Genomic DNA, 19,995 nt, shown 5'->3' on the forward strand with positions numbered 1-19,995 from the left:
AGAGTTTTGGCCTGAAATATTATATTTATATTTCTCACTACCGTATTCGCAAACCAAATTAAATATTCTTTAATTATTTTAATTTTAATTTTGCGACCGAAGCGGTCGCTTAGTTGGTCAACTGATATTTTTAACTTTTTATTGTCCGATCGAATCGGTCGCAAACGTGAAGGCGGGAACTTGGCGCGTTATTTTTTCAATGCTTTTGTCGGAATAATAGTCGAATTTCTTCTTTTAAAAAAAATAAAAATTCAATCTTTTTCCGATTACTGTAGTCGCAAAAGTAGTCCCATTAGCGACTACTTCATTTTCAGTCGCAAATTTTGATCACAAATTGATATTTTTCTAGTAGTGGTTGTCAAGCCTGCACGTACAACCACAAACTACATGTATAACTTCATACACCGAAGGAGATGATCCTTGCCACGATCATGCCGATTCGACCATTACTAACCGACCCAACTTTTTTCAATTTACTCTTGACCCACCTTAGAGATAATAATAACTCCATTCACAACGTAACAAACTCAATCCGCACTCATCCCGAGTGACCCGAATCGCAAGACCACATCGTCTCAATACTCATGAACCATCTCATACCCTCTTTATGCGCATAATAACATCTCCAACTGGTACACCCATTCTGCAAGACCTTTCGCAAATCCGAAGCTATTTTTTCCTTTACTCCAATACTACACCGCATATCCAATGATAACATAGAACATTCCAGGTTCCGTTCGCAATCCACTGCGAAAACTCGGTCCTTAACCACACAACGGACCCGAAATCCTTAGGCACGACACTTTAATTCTTGAACCCATTAAGGACCGTTGTTGAGAGCCACTTACTCTGACCTGGTCCTGAATATAACCAACTCCAATGCTCTGCGAGCACATGAACACCCTCTCAAAGAAGCAACCCGCTGAACTCTTTCCCTTGTACATTACACCCATAAGAAGCATAACTCCGAGTCTTCCCAAAACCTGTACCTAAATTGATAAGGCAAAGCACATCGCACATTCATCAAGCTCCTTGCTCGAATTACTCCTGATATTTTCTTTTCTTAGTCATAAATAATCCACCAACGCATCAATAACCAGAAACCGCAAAAGCAGAAAACCACGCGATCCAATCGTAGACGGTGGGCTCCCTCACTTAGCTTTAAACTACCATCACTCTTCGTAGAAACCCCATCAAAATCACACAACCGCTAACCTGTTCACAGGAGATAACCCACATGTGGTATTCCATGCCGATATCTTCTAACGATGCTAGGTATAACTATCGTGAGTTTAATAAACCCTCCCGAGTCCGCGCTTATTCACCAGCTGTACGAGTCTGATTATTCCCCATTGACATCAACTAAAAGTGCGACAATACATTCCAAACTCGAAGTCATATCGCATCCCAATGATAATCAAGTTTTCACACCACTCTTCATTTCAAGCAAATTCCTTTCTGCCATATTCAATGTTCCTCAATACAGTAGCCACCATTCCAAATAAAATTCATAGACCTAGTCGCTCCCTACCACAATTCCCAAATCGCTCTAAACTTTTCTCAAGGCAAGTGGCTAACCTACCACAAAATCCATATGCTACTCTGCCACTTTGGTTAAACCATCTTCTTTAAGCAACTTCTCGATATTTGCTTTTTATACTTGACCTGCTAGTAATTCAACCACCGTGAGACACCTCTCACCATGTCCTTCATCATCCTTCGCTGCCCAAATGCTGCGTCAAATCAAAACCCATCTCTGTAGCACCTGAACTTATAAATTGCTACCAACTCCAAACCTCCTAGAAGATCATCTTTCTCGAGCAGTCAACATTAGAAATACCAATTCGATTCTGAACCGCTACACACCGCTACCTCTGGCAACTGCTTCTTAGGCGCCACTTTCCCAACATCCTACCCCGAAGGCAAATCGAAGAAGACCATAACACCGATGAACCTTAATGCGTTTCAACAAGGACGACGATACCACATCACAAATGAGAATTCCACCACGCTCGAAAATAGCAAGTCTCGTCACTTCATCAACCAAGGCCTGAACATCCATAGCCCGATTGCCTTTCCTTTGCTGGAATTGAATGCTGAACCTCTAAATCATGCACTGAGAAATCCTCCTTTCAAGTCATTCACTTCCTCAACACACAAACAAGAACCCTACCATCACATCAACATTGTACGATAACAACGCATATATATCATAGCTATTAGTGCACAGTCTCGAAACCATTGGGACTACAGATACTGAGTTGGAATAAAAGAATATCCTTCCGCAAGGTGATGATAATAGCCTACCCAAACACGCAGGGAAAAAATATCCTGCACCACGTCTGTAGTACCAATACAACTCCTCGATACCCAATTGACAACAAGCGCCCCATGTCGTGTAAGATTGAGTAGGAAGGAAATAAAGGCAAAAGCCTCAATGGAATCAACCGCACGATGAGGATATCAAGAAGGGAAGTGCTCCTAACAGCCCTGTAGCCTCTCGAAGATAAGTACATACGTCCCCGTACCGATCCGCAAGACTCTACTAGACTTGCTCATGACTCGTGAGACCTAAGTGAACCTAACGCTCTGATACCAAGCTATCACGATCCAAAATCCACTAAAGGTCGTGATGGCGCCTAACACCACCGTCAGGCAAGCCAACGGTGATTTATCAATTAATTTACTCATTTTAGCATTTGAAATTAAAATGTTTCCTTAATTAAATCGTATGAAATATATTTTCAAAGTAAGTTATAATATTTACACAACTACATCAACGAACAACCCATAGGAACCCCCAAAACTCGGTGTCACAAGTACATGGGCATTTTCTAAGGAATATAATAATAATATAACATCTATCCCTAGTGTAATAAGATAGAATAAAATAAATAGCACAATGGAGACTCGGTGGACTGCGATGCGTAGCCTGGAATGTAGCTCACATAAAGTCTCCTCAACAGGTGCGCCTATGCGCCAAGGTGATCATTAATGAACCTGTCATATCCTGCACATTTAGTACAGAAGTGCAGCATGAGTACGTAAATTAATACGTACCTAGTAAGTATCTAGCCTAACCCCGAAGAAGTAGTGACAAGGGGTCGACATCGACACTTACTAAAGGTCCAATAAAATAATATAGTAAAACATGAGCAGATATGAAGCATACGACAATGGTGGGGTAAATCTGTAAGTTACATAACCTTCCAATCACTCTTTTAAAGCATGAATTTCTAAACCTTGTATTCTACCTTAACAGCTCAGAAAAATGTCAAGTGTAATTATCCTATAAATAGGAAATACCATAAAATGCTGGGCATCAATGTAAAGATTAGGTTGTAAATATCCGGGCTACTAGAGATATAACGCACGATTCTGCCGAGGTCGTTCAGCCTGATCTAAAATAATGTGTACACTACCGAGGGTCGAGCGGTACGAACCATATATACATCTGTTATACTGTTGAGGCGTTCGGCCCGCTCCACAAGAAAAGGAAGGAGGTTACTGAATTTCGAGAAACGTGCTTACAATACAGTACATGAGCACAAAAATGAATATAATCTTTACCGTTTCTCAAATAACTCGCCCACAACTCAAAGTGTTAAGGCTCGACCTAGTATACACATATTTATTTCTAAATCAATTTCAATTATAACTTAAATTAATGAAGCCAGCAAAATGAGTCCAAATAATTCAAATATTACATGATAAGGTCCTAAGTCTACCCGGACATAAACATGATTTAGCTACGTACGGACTCTCGTCACCTTGTGCGTACGTAACACCCACAACTAGTGGCACATAACAATAAATATCACCTAGGGTAGTTTCCACCTCACAAGGTTAGACATGAGACTTACCTCGCTCCGAAGTTCCATAACAGGCTCCAAAGAGTCTTTAACACCTCAAACCAAAGCCCGTTAATCCAAAACTAGTCAAACAATGTGAAAACCAATCAAAATATATTCTAATACCCATAATTAATCAATTTAAACAATTTCCAACTCTGCTCGAAAAGTCGATAAAGCTAGCCCTCAAGCCCACGTGCCCAGATTCCAAAAATATTTGAAGATAAACTTTACCCATGATACCACGAACTCAAATATATGATTTATTCCTAATTCCATATCCAAAATCGTGGTCAAAATCCAAAAATATCAAATTCTAGGTTTTCTACCAAAAACCCCACAATTTCTATGTGGGAATTACTTACCTTGGCATAGATGATGAAAATCTCTTCTTAAAGCTCCCCAACAATCGCCCAAACCATGTGGAAAATGAGGGAAATGAGCAAAACCCCGATTTTAAAACAATCTGCCCAGCCGACCTTCCGCACCTACAAAAAATTCATTGCAGGTGCGGTTCCCTCCAAGCTAGGCAAAATCTGCTTCTGCGGATCATTTTTCACTTCTGCGGTCCACCACGTGCTCCTGCGCCCCTGCACGTGCGAAGGTCTTCCGCTTCTGCGACCCCAGCTGCCAATCTCGTTTTTCGCTTCTGCGGAGCACCCTTTTCATCTGCGGGCTTGCAGATGCAGAAATACACTCGCATCTGCGGCAATCCCAACTTAGTCCAAATGTCGCTTCTACGGCTCCGCACACGCGGCCAAAACCTCGCAGGTGCGGTTACACCAGATGCCAGCTGCTTCTGCCTTCCTCCCAAGTCCAAACTCGATCCGTTTTCAATCCGACTCGCACCCAAGGCCCCTGGGACCCTGTCCAAACATACCAATACATCCCAAGGTACAGTACGAACTTAGTCGAAGCCTTAAACCACGTCAAACAACAAAGAATTACAAATCGATGGCCAAAACCTTTCTTTCAACTTTCCAGCCTTCAAACTTCGACGAACGCTTCCGATTCTTATCAAAACATTCCGGAATGATGCCAAACTTTGTGCGCAAGTCATAAATCACAATACGAACCTATTCCAAGGCTCAGAATCCCAAATGGATATTAATAACACTAAAATCCACTTCAAGTCAAACTTAAGAATTTCTTAAACTTTTAAAATACCAACCTTCCATAATAAGCACTGAAATGCTCCCGGGTGGTCCGATACTCAACCCGAACATAAGTCCAAGTCCGAAATCATCATACGAACCTATTGGAACCTTCAAATCCCAATTACGAGGTCATTTACTCAAAAGTCACACCTTAGTCAATTCTTCCTACTTAAGCTTCCGAAATTAGAATTTTCTTTCCAAATCAATCTCGAACTTCCGAAATTCAATTCCGACCACACATATAAGTCATAATACCTGAAGTAAAGCTACTCAAGGCCTCAAACTCCTGAACGATGTACTAGAGCTCGAAACGACCGATCAGATCGTTACAAGGGCTTCAACATATTACATCCACACTGTGATAGATGGTGTGAAATGCTTCATTATTTTCCTTCAAAACAAGAGATGTAGTTGTGGACAATTCCAACTTGATGAACTTCCTTGTCCACATATTTTGGTGGCTTTGAGGCATAGGAACGAGTCTTATGAAAACTATTGTTCCTCTTATTACACGAGGGAGAGCCTTCTGTAGACTTTTGAAATACCAGTAGACCCGTTGCCTGATGAAAGCAAATGGAATGTGCCATAACATATAGAAGAAGAAGTTATAATGCCACATACTGGGAAAAGGCAGCCAGGGAGACCTCCAAAACAAAGATACAAACCATATGATAAAATAAATGCAAAGAAGTACAAGGTTTCATGTAGCAACTGCGGACCAGAAGGGCATAACAAAAGATCTTGTAGGAATGCTCCCAAAAGAAAATAAGAATTGATATAGTATAAAGAATTTTTTGTTACTGAGTACTGTTGATCATAATCTGTCCTTTAAGACATATTCAGTTGTATTTGTTCTGTTCTAGAGAATTATAGTTGTGGTGTAATTGTGTTGCTAATTTGAATAAAGATTGTCTCCTATAATGAATGTTTGGTAAACAGATTTCAACTCTTAATGCAATTGGTTTGTAGTTGTTTTGTTCAAAAACTGGGTTTATTTATTAGTTTTAAGCTTTTCCTAACAACACTACTAAAATTGAATAGATTATGTATTTTGTCTAGTAGTTGTAGACATAATTGAAGTTATGCTGTAAAGAAATTATATAGTACCAATATCGAGATCAAGTACTAACAACTTTCAATAAAAGAAACATGCCACAAATGTTTTCTATTGTAAGTAGTAGAATTCTGGACAAAATAACAAAACAAAAGGTAAAACAACTGTAGCACAAATCCGCTACAAATAAATTGTAGCTGAATTGTTCTTAATAAGTAATTTTCCTACAACTTTAATACAATCCAGCTACAACTAAACACTTTCACTATAATTTTTCTACTGAAAAGGACAACTAATTCCTTTTGTTACGGACTTGTGTTCTCTCCCTCACAGCTGATGCACCTTTTTTTATTGCTAATCTCCCAGTCACCTCACTTTCACTAATTGCACCAAGATCTTGCTTTTTCCTAGTATAATCCCAAAAGAGCGCTCCATAGCGTCTACGGTATTGATCAATATCAGAAAGGTCTTACTTTGAAATCGAGAGCTATCCAATGCTGACATATTCTCCAAATGCTGCCACGTGTACACCACAGTCACTGCAATAAATAATAGTGGAAAAGATTTAGCATTCAATGTAAAATATAATTGGTTAAATTGAAGGAAAAGTAGCACATACAGTGACCCCTCTTTTTGCTGGGGTATCTCACCGACCAACCACTAAATGTCAAGAGGGTCAGTAACACCTTTTTCAATGTATGCCTTTATGTTCTTTTAGTTGATGTCTGGACGCTTACCATAGAAGTCGGTGCATGACAAGTATAGGGGGATCATAATAGAAAACTTGTCGACTACAGATTCAACAAGTTTGTGATTACGTGAAGAGACCATAGAATCATAAACATATAGAATCCTATCGGTAGTGTCAAACACAGCCAACAACCAATGAAATTTCTTAACTATGTTTATGGGCATAATCACAAAATCAACTTTGTCCCATGCAACATTTGCAAATAATCGGTACCCCAATATGTATTCTGATACGACGTCCTGGGGTTTGAAAACAACAAGCTTCCTATCAGCAGGGGCATTACTGTACCTCTCATAAATTTGTTCTATTCTAGTATTGAACATACAGTTAGTGGTTGTAAACCGTGTTCTGTTTTCAGGACCATACTTTCCGCTCTTCCTCAAATAGTATAAAATAACATCAATGTGCTGCAAAAAAATAGATTTTATTATTTCTCACTGTTGCATACAATTTAACTACAATTTTCAAACAAAAAATCTATAGATATCTAAAATAACAGAATACTTCAGCTAATCATTAAATTCTGCCAGGTTATGTGTGTACCGTGTTGTTGAGGATTTACCCGGGATGTGCCAAAGTATAAAACTAGTACTTTTTATCAACTTTCTCCACTCCAAGATTAAACCACAGGTTGAGATGGTTATATTTTATAGTATAAGGAGCCTTCTTCCTATTTAAAGACATAGCAAGTATAATTAAAATATAGTTGCAATTGAAAATTCATAAATTCTATGCACTCGATAATACAAAAAAGTGTATAATCTAACCTCTTTGAAACCGTGTCAGTATCTAAATATAACCATGTATTGAATTCTTCCAACAAATCAGGATCAAAACCGTCGCCAATAACCCCAGTAAATAGATGCTTGATGTTGAAAATTGGAGGAGGTCCAGGAGAAGTGCTTCCACTAGAACTGAAATAAGGGAGAAAGGGGGATCTGGCATGCTTTCCAGGAACCCTTGTTCTTCCTTGATGGACAGAGGTTGTTTCATCTTCACTAACCTCGTCGAACTTAACTATCTGTGAGAAGTTCTCGGGCAGCTCAAAATCTTCAAGTGTTGTTGCCCTTTTTCCAGACCTAGAGTCATTATCTGAGTCAGCTACATTGATGAAGTCTACTGTTCACCTACAAAGTTAAAAACAAAAGATTAACATTGTATGTTGCTTGAATAAGAAATGTTGGGAAACAATAAATGATATGAAAGCTATTGTTTTTTCTACAATTATATTGTAATATATAATTCCACTTAAATTTTCATTGCAATCCTCTCCTTGTTGTATAACATTTGCTTCTTGAATTGGAGATTGCAAAAGCATAGTCTCCTTCTCCTCATTGAAATGCTCTCCTTGTATGCCAACATTTGCATCCTGTTTTGGAGAATGCACATGCATAGTTTCCTTCTCTGTGACAACAAATGAGTACAACTTAAGAGAATTGTAGATCATTTGTAGTAAACTCAAATAAAAATTGTAGTTGAATTGTAGTTAATTTGTTAAAATGATGTCATGTAGCTGAGATGTAATATGTATTGTAAAATATGTAGATAAAATATACTAAATCATACCTGCAGTTTGTTCCTCCAATGCCTCTTGAAATTGGGAAGATAAGTCAACACCTACCGGGCATGATATAGGAACATTCTCTTCTTTTTGAATGTGAGACATGTGTCATGTATCTAAGACAACAATTGGATATATAATGTAGATTATTTGTTGATAATTTAGGCTATATGTAGATATAATATAGATATAATATAAATATAATGTAGATTATTTGTCATCAAATTGTGTTAAAACTGTTAAAATACATGTTTTACCGCTGCTTCCCAACCCTTGTTTAGCACTACTACCATGATATTGTTGTTTATTCTTTTCTTTGTAATGCTCATCATTTTTCGCAGAACTGTAAGTAAACTGCAAGCAGATTTTGTTAGGCTATATACTTTATGAATGCTAATATAAACATAAACATGGTAAACAATGTTTTCAAAATGAATATATTTTGAATGAAACCTTAACATCAATATTAGTATCCTATTGACTTTTTATTGCCTATAACACAGACTTGATGGAATCATTGAGTAGAACTCGAATGCTACCTAGTTCTTCAAAAACTTAAAGAACAAAAAATGCTTATAATGTATCTGACAATAAGAGGCTTATAGATATATAAAAAAGACTAAAAAAACAAGAAATAGGTAAACCTTTATCTTGAACAATCCAAGGTCTGAACCGACCTAAGTATAAAAATAGAAAGAGTTAATGATATAATTTGCATAACATAAATTAAAGAAATCAGCTAGGCATATCATTAGTTGTTACCTTATAAACATCTTTTCTTAATTTTTTAAATTATTTTAGAATATCTTTCTTGTCATTTATTCCCATTGCCTGCTTATGTAAGGATCCGACCAGTCGTTTTGAGAGTTGTATCCCCGTTTTCCCATTTACTGCTTATTTTATGCTTTATAACTGCTATGTGACTTGCCGGGGTAGTTGGTTCTGGTCCGGAAAAGTTTCGGAATGAGTTGAGACACTTAGTCTCAAGGTTGAAAGCTTAAGTTGAAAAAGTTGACAGGATATTGACTTATGTGTAAATGACTCCGGAATGAAGTTTTGATGATTCCGTTAGCTCCGTTGGGTGATTTCGGACTTAGGAGCGTGCCCAGATTGTGATTTGGAGGTCTATAGTTGAATTAGGCTTGAAATGACGAAAGTTGAAAATTTAGAAGTTTGACCGAGAGTGGACTTTGTGGTTAACGGGCTCAGATTGGGGTTCCGGGAGTTAGATAGGTCTGTGGTGTCATTTGTGACTTATGTGCAAAATTTGAGGTCAATCGGACATGATTTGTTAGGTTTTGGCGTTGTCGGTAGAAGTTGGAATTCCTTAGTTTCAATAGGCTTGAATTGAGGTGCGATTCGTATTTTGATATTTTTTGATGTGATTTGAGGGATCGACTAAGTTCGTATTGTGTTTTAGGACTTGTTGGTATAATTGGTTGAGGTCCCGGAGGCCTCGGGTGGAGTTCGGATAGTTAACGGATCAAATTTGGAGTTTGAAAGGTTGTTGTAGCTAAAGTCTTCTAATGCGATCGCACATGTGGAACTTTTGTCGCATGTGCGAGCTGGAAAGCGCAAAAGCGACCTAGGATGGAGGTGTGTAGTGGTCGTAGATGTGGCATCATGAGCGCAGAATCAACGTTGGCCAGTGAGGGAGCTTGCGCAGGTGTGATGGAAATTCCGCACCTGCCATTGCACAGATACAGAGGTAGGACCGCAGAAGCGAAAAGAGCCTTGGGGAATGTGATCTCGTCCAAGTTCACACCTCAATTCGAGGTTATGAAAATGGTTGATGCAATAATAATACTCAACAAGAGTCGGGGTCAAATTCCACAGGGAGCTATATGTATGGGAGTTAGTAGTATATATCGTAGCGCGTGAGTTTGTATATCTAAATTTGTACTTCCACAATATTGGGTTGTTTTAAAGTCTAAATTAAACTACGATTGCAATTTAAAAATAAAACTAGGAAATTGTTTTTGTTGTTTTTCAAATGTTGTAAAAAAGCCTAGGGCTATGACCTCCACCTAGGTGTTTGCCTAATGGGATATAAACTTTAAAGCTTGTTTTATTGGTTGACGTATATCATAGCCATCAACACTCAATTACCCACTCAATACCTCTCGGTCAGAGAGTGATTTTGCCCAATTTGGCTTTCTCAATTCCAAATGGGTATTGAACAAAACCATTGATAAAAAGCTCAAGTCAGGTTGTTACTATCTCTACGTTCAACCGTTTAATTGGGATTGTCAATCTCTCGATTGACCCAATTTCTTGTTAGCCAAGTTTTCCTAGACTAAGTCTCTCTTTCTCAAATAGAGACCAAGTCAGATAGGCATGAACTAATGTTTGCAACCATTAATTCCACAAATAAAAGCAAAAATAAGGATAAATAATAAACACCCAACCATAAACAAGCATTAAATTAAACACCCATTAAGTTTACACAGTAGGGTTGGGTCACAACCCTAGTGAAAATCTAGCTACTCATGCTTGAAATGGAAGAAAAAGAAGAAGAAATGATAATTAAACTCATATTACTAATTAAAGTGATAAAATCTATGTTCAAATAGCTCAAAATATGAAAAACTACTAAAAAGAGTAAAAGAAAACGGCTACTGTAGTAGCTGATGTCAAAAGTTGACCTAAAAATGTGAAACTTGTCTATTTATATAGGGTTGGAAATTTCGAACAAAAATGCCCTTTCGGAGGTTCTGCGACCACACAATTCTATGTGCGGTCCTCACTTTTCTTCAGTTTGGCAGGATTGGAAGTCTGCGGCCGCATAATTTTGAACTGCGCCCGCACTGCACTCTTTTTGCAGTTCGCAGAATTGTAACTGCGGTCGCACCTTACTCTTCTGCGGTCCGCACAATTGTAACTGCATCTGCATAATTCTTCTTCTGCGTCCGCACAATAATTGTGCGGTCCACACTTTTGATGGACTTGAATTTCAAATTATCTGAACTTTGCTCCTGACCCAGCTTCTGCGGCCACATACTTCATGTGCGGACCGCACTTTGTACCAGTATCTGATGGCTTTTCCTTCATAACCTGTGGCCGAAGATGATATTCTGCAGTCCGTACAATTGAGCCTTTGTTCCTTTTTTTTGTCCTTGAGTTCAGATTACTCCTTCTTGAGTTGGATTTCATCTCGGGAGTTCATCTTCCAATATTCCTGCAATTAAGCACATTTCATCAGTTTTCAGGAAGACAACTAAATGCTTTTGGACTAAAACGAAAGCTAAAAGGCCCTAATAAGTAGTCAAAGTCCCCACTTATTAACTCCCCCAAACTTAAGTTTTTGCTTGTCCTCAAGAAAATAAAGTGGTTTCCACCTCCACAAGTTAGAATCCATTCCAGCAAATCAAAGTGAGTCATTCATACATCAATTGGGACCAACAATTACCCACACCACTTAAGAATTATCAACAAGGCAACAAGTTAAACTTTTAAGAACAAATAGTTCTAATGTGACACTTGAGCATCAAGAATTGACTTTATTCATCAAGGAAGCTCGCTCTTTTATGTAGGTCATTGTGGATCCCAAACTCGTCCTCCTCTACTCTCCGTTTGCCTATTTCACTTAAGAATTTAGCACTCAATCCAAAGATTTGCGAAAGGTTCACTCATCTCTCTTAAAAGAATGCTGCAAGTACGGCTTTAAGTACCATAGGCTTGCCCCTCATGTAAATCACCACTTATGTAATCTCACTCGGCTTGAAATCACGTAGGTCTTTTTCGGAATGCAATGAAGGTTTTTGGACTAAGGTTGGTTATGCTATGATAGAACGGGTTCATCTTTCCTTGAGCACTCCATTTTCTTTTCTCAGCTCATGCTTTGCCAACTCTTTGAGGCATTTTTTTCCTTGGGGGAATTAGAGAGACTTAACATCACTCTTTCTTGATCATGATATTCATTTTCTCCTTCTTTGATTTCTCCATGCTTTTCATCATTACATTTCTTTGAATCCCTTCAACTCTTCACCTTATTCACTTTCTTTTTGCATTTTTTTTGTTCTTCCTTTTTCTTGCCTTTCCTTCTCATCATTTCTTTTCTCTTTTTGTGCCTTGATACCTCTTTCAAGTTCCTCATCTCTCCTCCAAACTTACATTTTTAGCCAGTTGTTTTACAAGAGTGTTAAGGAAAGTTCGGGTGCCAAGAAAGGGTCATGACAAAACGAGTAAAGGCTTGTAAAATAGTTATCAAATGAGAAGGGTTTTAGGCTCAAATGGGTTGACTAGGTATAACAACACATTGGTGGGCAATGGAAAACTTTAAGCGTCTCAAGGAGATCCTGCAATCACTTCTCAAGCCAAGCAAAACTTAAAATTTAGCCTAGAAACACATTCGGGGCAAGTTATAGACCATGCACGGGTACCTGGACTTGCAATAACATCTCATCTCTCACGCAGCTGGGTTGTTAAAGAGGATAGAGTCGAGAGCCCACAACGACCATATTCAAGATTGAAAAACACTATGGTTCGATTGAACCACTCGATGATTGTCTAAGTCAACACAAGAGTCACAAGGTCACTAACTAGAGCTATTTCTTTCCAAAAACCTTGTTTTAAACCATAAGCACGTAGTTAAGTGTGTTGGTACCAAGTGAAGCATGTTTGACTCTTCGAGCATGACTCAATTAGGTCTTTTTATTTATTACCACTACTATTATTACCTAAACACCAAAAATGAACTCAATCCCTTAAGAAGGTTGTCACGCCATTCATCATTGGGAAGAGTCACCCGATTCACACAAAAACTACCTTTGGAAAGAACCGTGACATTAAGAAAACTAAAGGCTATTTATCCACTAAAACATAGAAAGAAGCTATTAAATCAACAAGAAGATACTAATTCAAAAAGAAAACAGACATAAAGATAAAGAAGCTACAAAGCAAAAGAAAAACTATTGAAGGCGTAATGAATATATACATAATGAGAGATAAGAGAGAATATATACATAATGTGAAAGAAGAAGAAAATAGTAATAAGTTAATTACAGGCCAAATGTCTCATAGTTATCAAAATACATAATCATCAAAATGAGTCAAAGAAACTCCAACCCCCAAATAAAACTAAGCATTGTCCCCAATGCTTAACAACATAAGAGTAAAAGAAGGGTGAGAGTGAAGAAAACTCCCTATGGCGCTGTTGCCATCTCTGTGTCCCCAGCAGTGGCACCGACCTCAACCTTATCCAATTGGATCTCATCATCCTTATGTTCGGGAGTGGCTGGGTTGGTGAACATCTGACGGACTGCCTCAGCAGTGTCATCAACAGTGTCTGGCTCCTCAGACTAGCCAGCTGATGCTGTAGGTGCTGTAGGAACTGGGCCTGGGTAGTGCGGGTCTATCAGCATATTAAATGGAAAGTCTCCGGCTGCTGCAATCTTGGTAACCTGTCGTCGAAGCTTGTCCACTGACTTCTTAAAGGCCCGGGACTTCCGCATCTTCTTCACTTCCTTGGCCAGCTCCTCAATCACGGACCCATGCTGTACCAGAGTGTCCATAATAGTCTTTTTAATTTCCAGAAGCTTCTTCAAGGTTTCTTCAACTGTGGGGGAATCTGGGATATCGGAATGGATGACTGTGCTGCAACATGACTGGATATGTCAGACAACTTTGTAGTAGCTATCTGCATCCAATTGTTTAGGCTCACCAGTGTCTGGAAGAGTCGCAGCGCAGTCAGTAGAGTAGTGGGCATCGGCACCGTCTTCAAAGTCGAGGTGGAAGGCACTGAGGCTGAAGGTGGAGGCATGGCAGTTGCACTGGCTGAAGGCTCTGCTGAAGTGGAAGGCATATCTGCTGACTCTGTAGCTACCACCGATGGCTCATCAGACTAGCCTACGGTAGTAGTCGGCTGACCTTTTCTCTTCGGGTTGTGTGCATCCATCAGAGAATACCAAGAGAAAGGCTTCTTTGCCCGAATCTTCGTGTCAAAATCTCTGGGCTCTACCCGTGCATCTGTAAGGTACTCAGTGATGGTGTTGGGATACGGGTAGGAGGTATCAGCTTGCCTGGCGACCACTAATATGTTGGCCGACATCACGACACCCATATTGATCGGGTACCCGGCCATAATAGAGGCTACTAGAACAACCCGTGGAATAGGTAGGTTGGTTTCATTCTGGCACGGGTCTAGTCTACTGCATACAAAGGTATACCCTCCCTTCGCCTCGAAGTTTAGGGTGTTCCACTAAATAGGAACCCCTGCAGTGATCCATGGTGGTGGTGGCCCCGGGGCTACAAGAAGCTCAGCTAGCCATGGGCGAGCTGCATCACCCTTCACTAGCTTCTCCAAGTATTGTGTAGGCTCCACATTCTCAAACCCCAAATAAGAGTTTAGCGTGTGCTAGTCAAATCTCACTTTCAGATTCCTTACTTTTGTCACTTTGGTCCCTTTCTTGATGTGCACCACATTGGCGTAGAACTCCCGGACCAAAATACTCCTTAGCGTCCACAATAGTCTGGGTGAACCACATCCACCCCTTCCGCTCTTGGAACTGTCTCAATACTGCTGGATTATACTTGTCAAGATCTTTGAGTTGGAATTGTCGCTCAAGAGTGAGCGATCTCACAGGACACCATCCACGGAAGTTGGTGAAAGTAGCTAGACTTAAAAAACGGTCCTCCTGGACCTCTTCTTTTTTGACCTCTCAAGGCCGGCAATTGTCCTATCACCCCATCGTCCATCATCCCGAATATCGTCAACAGTAGCCACTGGTGCCTCAGGGACAGGTGTAGAAGAGGGCTTTGAAGCCTCACTGTCACTCTCCGAACCCTCGGAGGTGATATATGAGGAGGAAGGCTCATCCCAGAGTTGATACCTTCACTGTGGCTGTGATTGGACAGCAGGTTGCTCTTGCACTGAGTCCCCCTCTGATGCTTCCTGAGATGGGGCATATGAACTAGATTCGGAGGGCTCTGGATTTCTTCCTTGGCTAACTGTAGCCTTCTTTGCGATTATCTTTTGAAGGGCGAGGGGTAAAGTACTTTTGCCTCTGCCTTTGGAAGGTTCACCCCTCTCCTTTGACGTATCTCCACGGCCTCGAGATCTCACCATTTTCTATAACAAGCAACAGTAGGAGTCAGTTGTAAATCAATTGCAACAGACAGTGAACACACAGTGTAAAAAATATTTGCAGGTGGGGAAGTGCGGACCGCCCAATTTGAACGCACAGCCATAAGATAGGTTGTGCGGACCGCCTAATTTGAACTTGCTGCCGCAACAATGAATCTGCGGTCCACACAATTTTGAGTACGACCGCAGATTTGAAGTGATGTCCACACTTTTATCTTTGCGGCCGCACATTAGATATCCCAAAAGTGGCAACACTGTGATGACAAAGATTACTCTGTTCTGCGGCCGTGATGGAATTTTTATTGATCGCACAATTTCAAGTGCGGCCGCAGAATCAGCCTTACTTACAGTACCCTAGTTTGAACTTCTACGGACCGCACAATTTCTTGTGCGGCCGCAGATTTCAAACCAAAATCGATCAGACTCTTAGGGTTTACAAAATTTTGGACAAATTCGACATGGTATGAATACTTAAGCATGAAAAACAAATCACCCATTTTCCATAGAGCAATTATCAGTTAACCAAACATAGTTTAAAGCCCATATGGTAGTAAAGTTGAAATCTATTGACAAATGGCCTAAAACTACCTAAAAATTGTAAATTACACTAAAAATTGAAAAATTCTATGAGTAACGGAAGCATACCAGATACGAATTAATGCAGATGAGTAATCACAAATGTGGATTTAGTGTGGCAGTAGATTGAATAGACGATTTCAAAGTTTTAGACTTTAGAGTGCTCAGAGAGGGAAAAAATGTACAGTAGCCCTAAGGTTACTATTTATACTTGGACGATCAGACTTGAGGGACAAGGGAGGAGTACGAATGCATAATTCCTTCTGCGGTCCGCACTCTGTTATCTGGGATCAAATGCTCTTGCTGATCTGCGGTCAGCAGTTTTTGTGGTGCGACCCGCATATTTTGTTGTGCGGCCGCACTTTGGCCATTTTTCTGACAGACCAAACTTCATAGAGTGTGCAGTTTCCCATCTCAATTTGTGCGGTCCGCACTCTAATTGTGCGGCCGCAGTTCCCTTATGCTGTAGCACCCATAATTGTGCGGTCCGCACTTTTTCTACACTTAGCCAATTTTTCTGAGCACAGCTACTGTAAAGCACACTCATTCCTGCAACATAGTTCAAATCTAGTTAGCACAACAATAACACCTATCTACAAAAGAAGAAAAGAAAAAGAAAAAGAAACGTGGGTTGCCTCCCAAGAAGCGCCTGATTTAACATCGTGGCACGACGCAGATTACCTTCACTTCAAATGAATAACTGCCACCACGTGGCCATCATCAACTTATCCCAAATAATGCTTCACCCGGTGACCATTGACTTGGAATACATTCATCATTTTGTTTTCTTCAAGTCCAATGTAGCAAAAGGTGTCACACCCACAATTTCAAAGGGACCATTCCATTTAGATTTCAGCTTTCCAGGAAACATCTTCAATCGTGAGTTGAACAACCAAACAAGATCGCCCACCTTGAACTCCTTGTTTTTGATGTATTTGTTATGAAGGTACTTCATCTTCTCTTTGTACAAGGACGAACTCGCATATGCATGGTAGCGGAACTCATCCAATTCATTCAAATGTGCAACCCACAAATTAGCTGCTGCATCCCAATCAAGATTCAATTTCTTTAAAGCCTACATGGCTTTGTGCTCAAGTTCCACCGGAAGATGACAAGCTTTCACAAACACCAACAGGTATAGAGACATCCCGATAGGAGTTCTGAACCTATTCCGATAAGCCCATAATGCATCATCAAGTTTATTTGACCAATCCGTCCGGTTAGCATTCACTGTTTTGGACAAGATACTCTTTATCTCCCTGTTGGAGACTTTCACTTGACCGCTAGCTTGTGGATGATAGGGATTCATAACTTTATGAGTGACACCATACTTACCAAGCAAAGTGTCAAAAGCCTTGTTACAAAAATACGACCCCCCATCGCTTATGATAGCCCGCAGAGTACCAAATCTGTGAAAATATTCTTCTTCAATAACGCCACCACACTCCTCGCTTTATTGTTGGGTAGAGCAATGACCTCCACCCATTTATACACATAATCAACCACGACCAAGATGTAGGTGTTTTCACAAAAAATCACAAAAGGACCCATGAAGTCAATACCCCACACATCAAAGATATCAATCTCCAAAATGGTAGTGAGAGGCATTTCATTCTTCTTCGAGATTCCACCGGCCAGTTGGCATTCATCACATTGCTTTACCATATCACTTGCATCTTTGTAAAGAGTAGGCCAACAAAAATCACAACTTAACACTTTGGCCGCCGTTCTTGCTCCGCCATGGTGACCCTATAAGAAAAAGAATGGCAAGCCTCAAGAATAACGATTTGCTCTACATCCGGTACATATCTTCTAATTACCCCATCCGTGCATATCCGAAAAAGGTATGGCTCGTCCCAATAATAATCTTGACAATCCCGTTTGAGATTCTTCCTTTGATTTGAAGAGAACTTATCCAGGATGATTCCACACATAAGAAAGTTTGCTAGAACGGCGAACCATGGCACCTCATTCATTGAAATAGCCAAGAGTTGCTTGCCGGGGAAGTAGTCATTGATTTCAAGGCCATCATGCGACCTCCCCTCCTCCTCCTTCAAATGAGACACGTGGTCTGCCACTTGATTTTCACTCCCTTTTCGATCTTGGATGTCAATATCAAACTCATGCAATAATAGCACCCATCTCATCAACCTAGCTTTTGAATCTTTCTTGCTCATAAGATAGCGAAGTGCCGCATGATCCGTATGAACAATAACCTTTGCACCCATCAAGTATGGACGGAATTTATCAATTGCAAACACAATGGCAAGGAGATATTTTTTAGTAACAGTGTAATTAACTTGGGCATCATTCATGGTTTTACTAGCATAGTAGACCAGATGAAAAATCTTATTGATATATTCCCCTAAAACCGCCCCAACCTCTACATCACAGGCATCGCATATGAGGTCAAAAGGAATACTCCAATTAGGAGCGGTGATAATGGAAGTAGTTGTCAACTTGAACTTTAGCAATTAAAAGGATCTCATGCAATCGTTATTGAAGTGAAATTTAGCATCTTTCTCTAAGATCTTGTACAATGGGTTCACCACTTTAGAAAAATCCTTTTATGAAGCGCCGGTAGAACCCCGCATGACCCAAGAAACTTCTCACGCCTTTTACTGAAGTTGAGGTGGATGTTTTGAAATCACCTCTATTTTCGCCTTGTAGACCTCTATGCAATATTTTCAAATTTTGTGGCCAAGGACAATGCCTTCTTCGACCATAAAATGGCATTTCTCCCAATTTAGCACCAAGTTCGTTTATTCAAACCCTGCCAATACTTTATCCAAATTTGCCAAGCACTCATCAAAGGAATCCTCGACTATCGAGAAATCATCCATGAAGACTTCAAGGTAGTCTTCTATCATATCCGTAAAGATCACTATCATACACCGTTGAAAAGTCTCTGGTGCATTGCATAAGACAAATGGCATCCACTTGAAAGAGAAAGTGCCATAGGGCTATCAAGGTCGCAAGAGCGGCACAGAGGTAGGCCAGCTTGCAATATTTTGAAATTTTTTGGCCAAGGACAATGCCTTCTCTAAGATTGACTTGAGATCAGGGTACCATCAGTTGAAGATTCATGATTCAGATGTTCCGAAGATGGCTTTTCGGACTGGATATGGCCACTATGAGTTTCTAGTGATGTCATTCGGTTTGACTAACGCCCCGACGATGTTTATGGATTTGATGAACTTGGTGTTCAGGCCATATATTGACTCATTTGTCATTGTCTTCATTGAAGACATTTTGATCTACTCGCGTAGCATGGAGGAGCACGAGCTACATCTGAGAGTGGTGCTTTAGACCTTACGAGAACATAAGCTATATGCTAAGTTCTCCAAGTGTGAGTTTTGGTTAGATTCTGTAGCATTCTTAGGGCATGTTGTATCAGGCGAGGGTATTAAGGTAGATCCCAAGAAGATCGAGGAAGTTCAGAGTTGGCCTCGACCTACTACATCGACCGAGATGAGGAGCTTCTTCGGGTTAGCATGTTATTATCAACAATTTGTGGAGGGATTCTCATCTATTGCAACACCTTTGACTAGATTGACCCAGAAGGTTGCTTCCATTTCGATGGTTTGACGATTGTGAGGCGAGATTTCAGAAGCTCAAGACCGCCTTGACTTCAACACTGGTGTTAGTGTTGCCTTCCAATTTAGGGATGTATACTGTGTATTGCGACGCTTCACGCATTGGCCTGGGTTGTGTATTGATGCAGGAGGGGCGAGTTATTGCATATTCTTCACGTCAGCTGAAGCCCCACGAGAAGAATTACCCCATACATGATTTGGAGTTGGCCGTGATTGTTCATGCTCTCAAGATCTAGAGGCATTATCTTTATGGGGTGTCCTGTGAGGTTTACACCGACCATCGCAACTTACATCATTTGTTCAAGTAGATGGATCTCAATTTGAGGCAGCGCAAGTGGCTTGAGTTACTGAAATATTATGATATT

The 19,995-nt window shown here is 40.1% G+C and overlaps 1 protein-coding gene across 1 annotated transcript; it reads right to left on the reverse strand.

Annotated features, from left to right (window-relative positions):
* Positions 1–15,206: 15,206 nt before the first annotated feature.
* LOC138897980 (uncharacterized) lies at positions 15,207–18,349 on the reverse strand. The gene is made up of 3 exons (XM_070184008.1): positions 18,251–18,349; positions 16,945–17,109; positions 15,207–15,443 (listed from the first exon to the last, which is right to left on the reverse strand). Exons 1-3 carry the CDS (start codon positions 18,347–18,349, stop codon positions 15,207–15,209), a joined length of 501 nt encoding a protein of 166 aa, XP_070040109.1.
* Between the last annotated feature and the right edge of the window lie 1,646 nt (positions 18,350–19,995).

Source organism: Nicotiana tomentosiformis, chromosome 8 (genome assembly GCF_000390325.3).
Source record: "Nicotiana tomentosiformis chromosome 8, ASM39032v3, whole genome shotgun sequence".
NCBI lineage: Eukaryota > Viridiplantae > Streptophyta > Magnoliopsida > Solanales > Solanaceae > Nicotiana > Nicotiana tomentosiformis.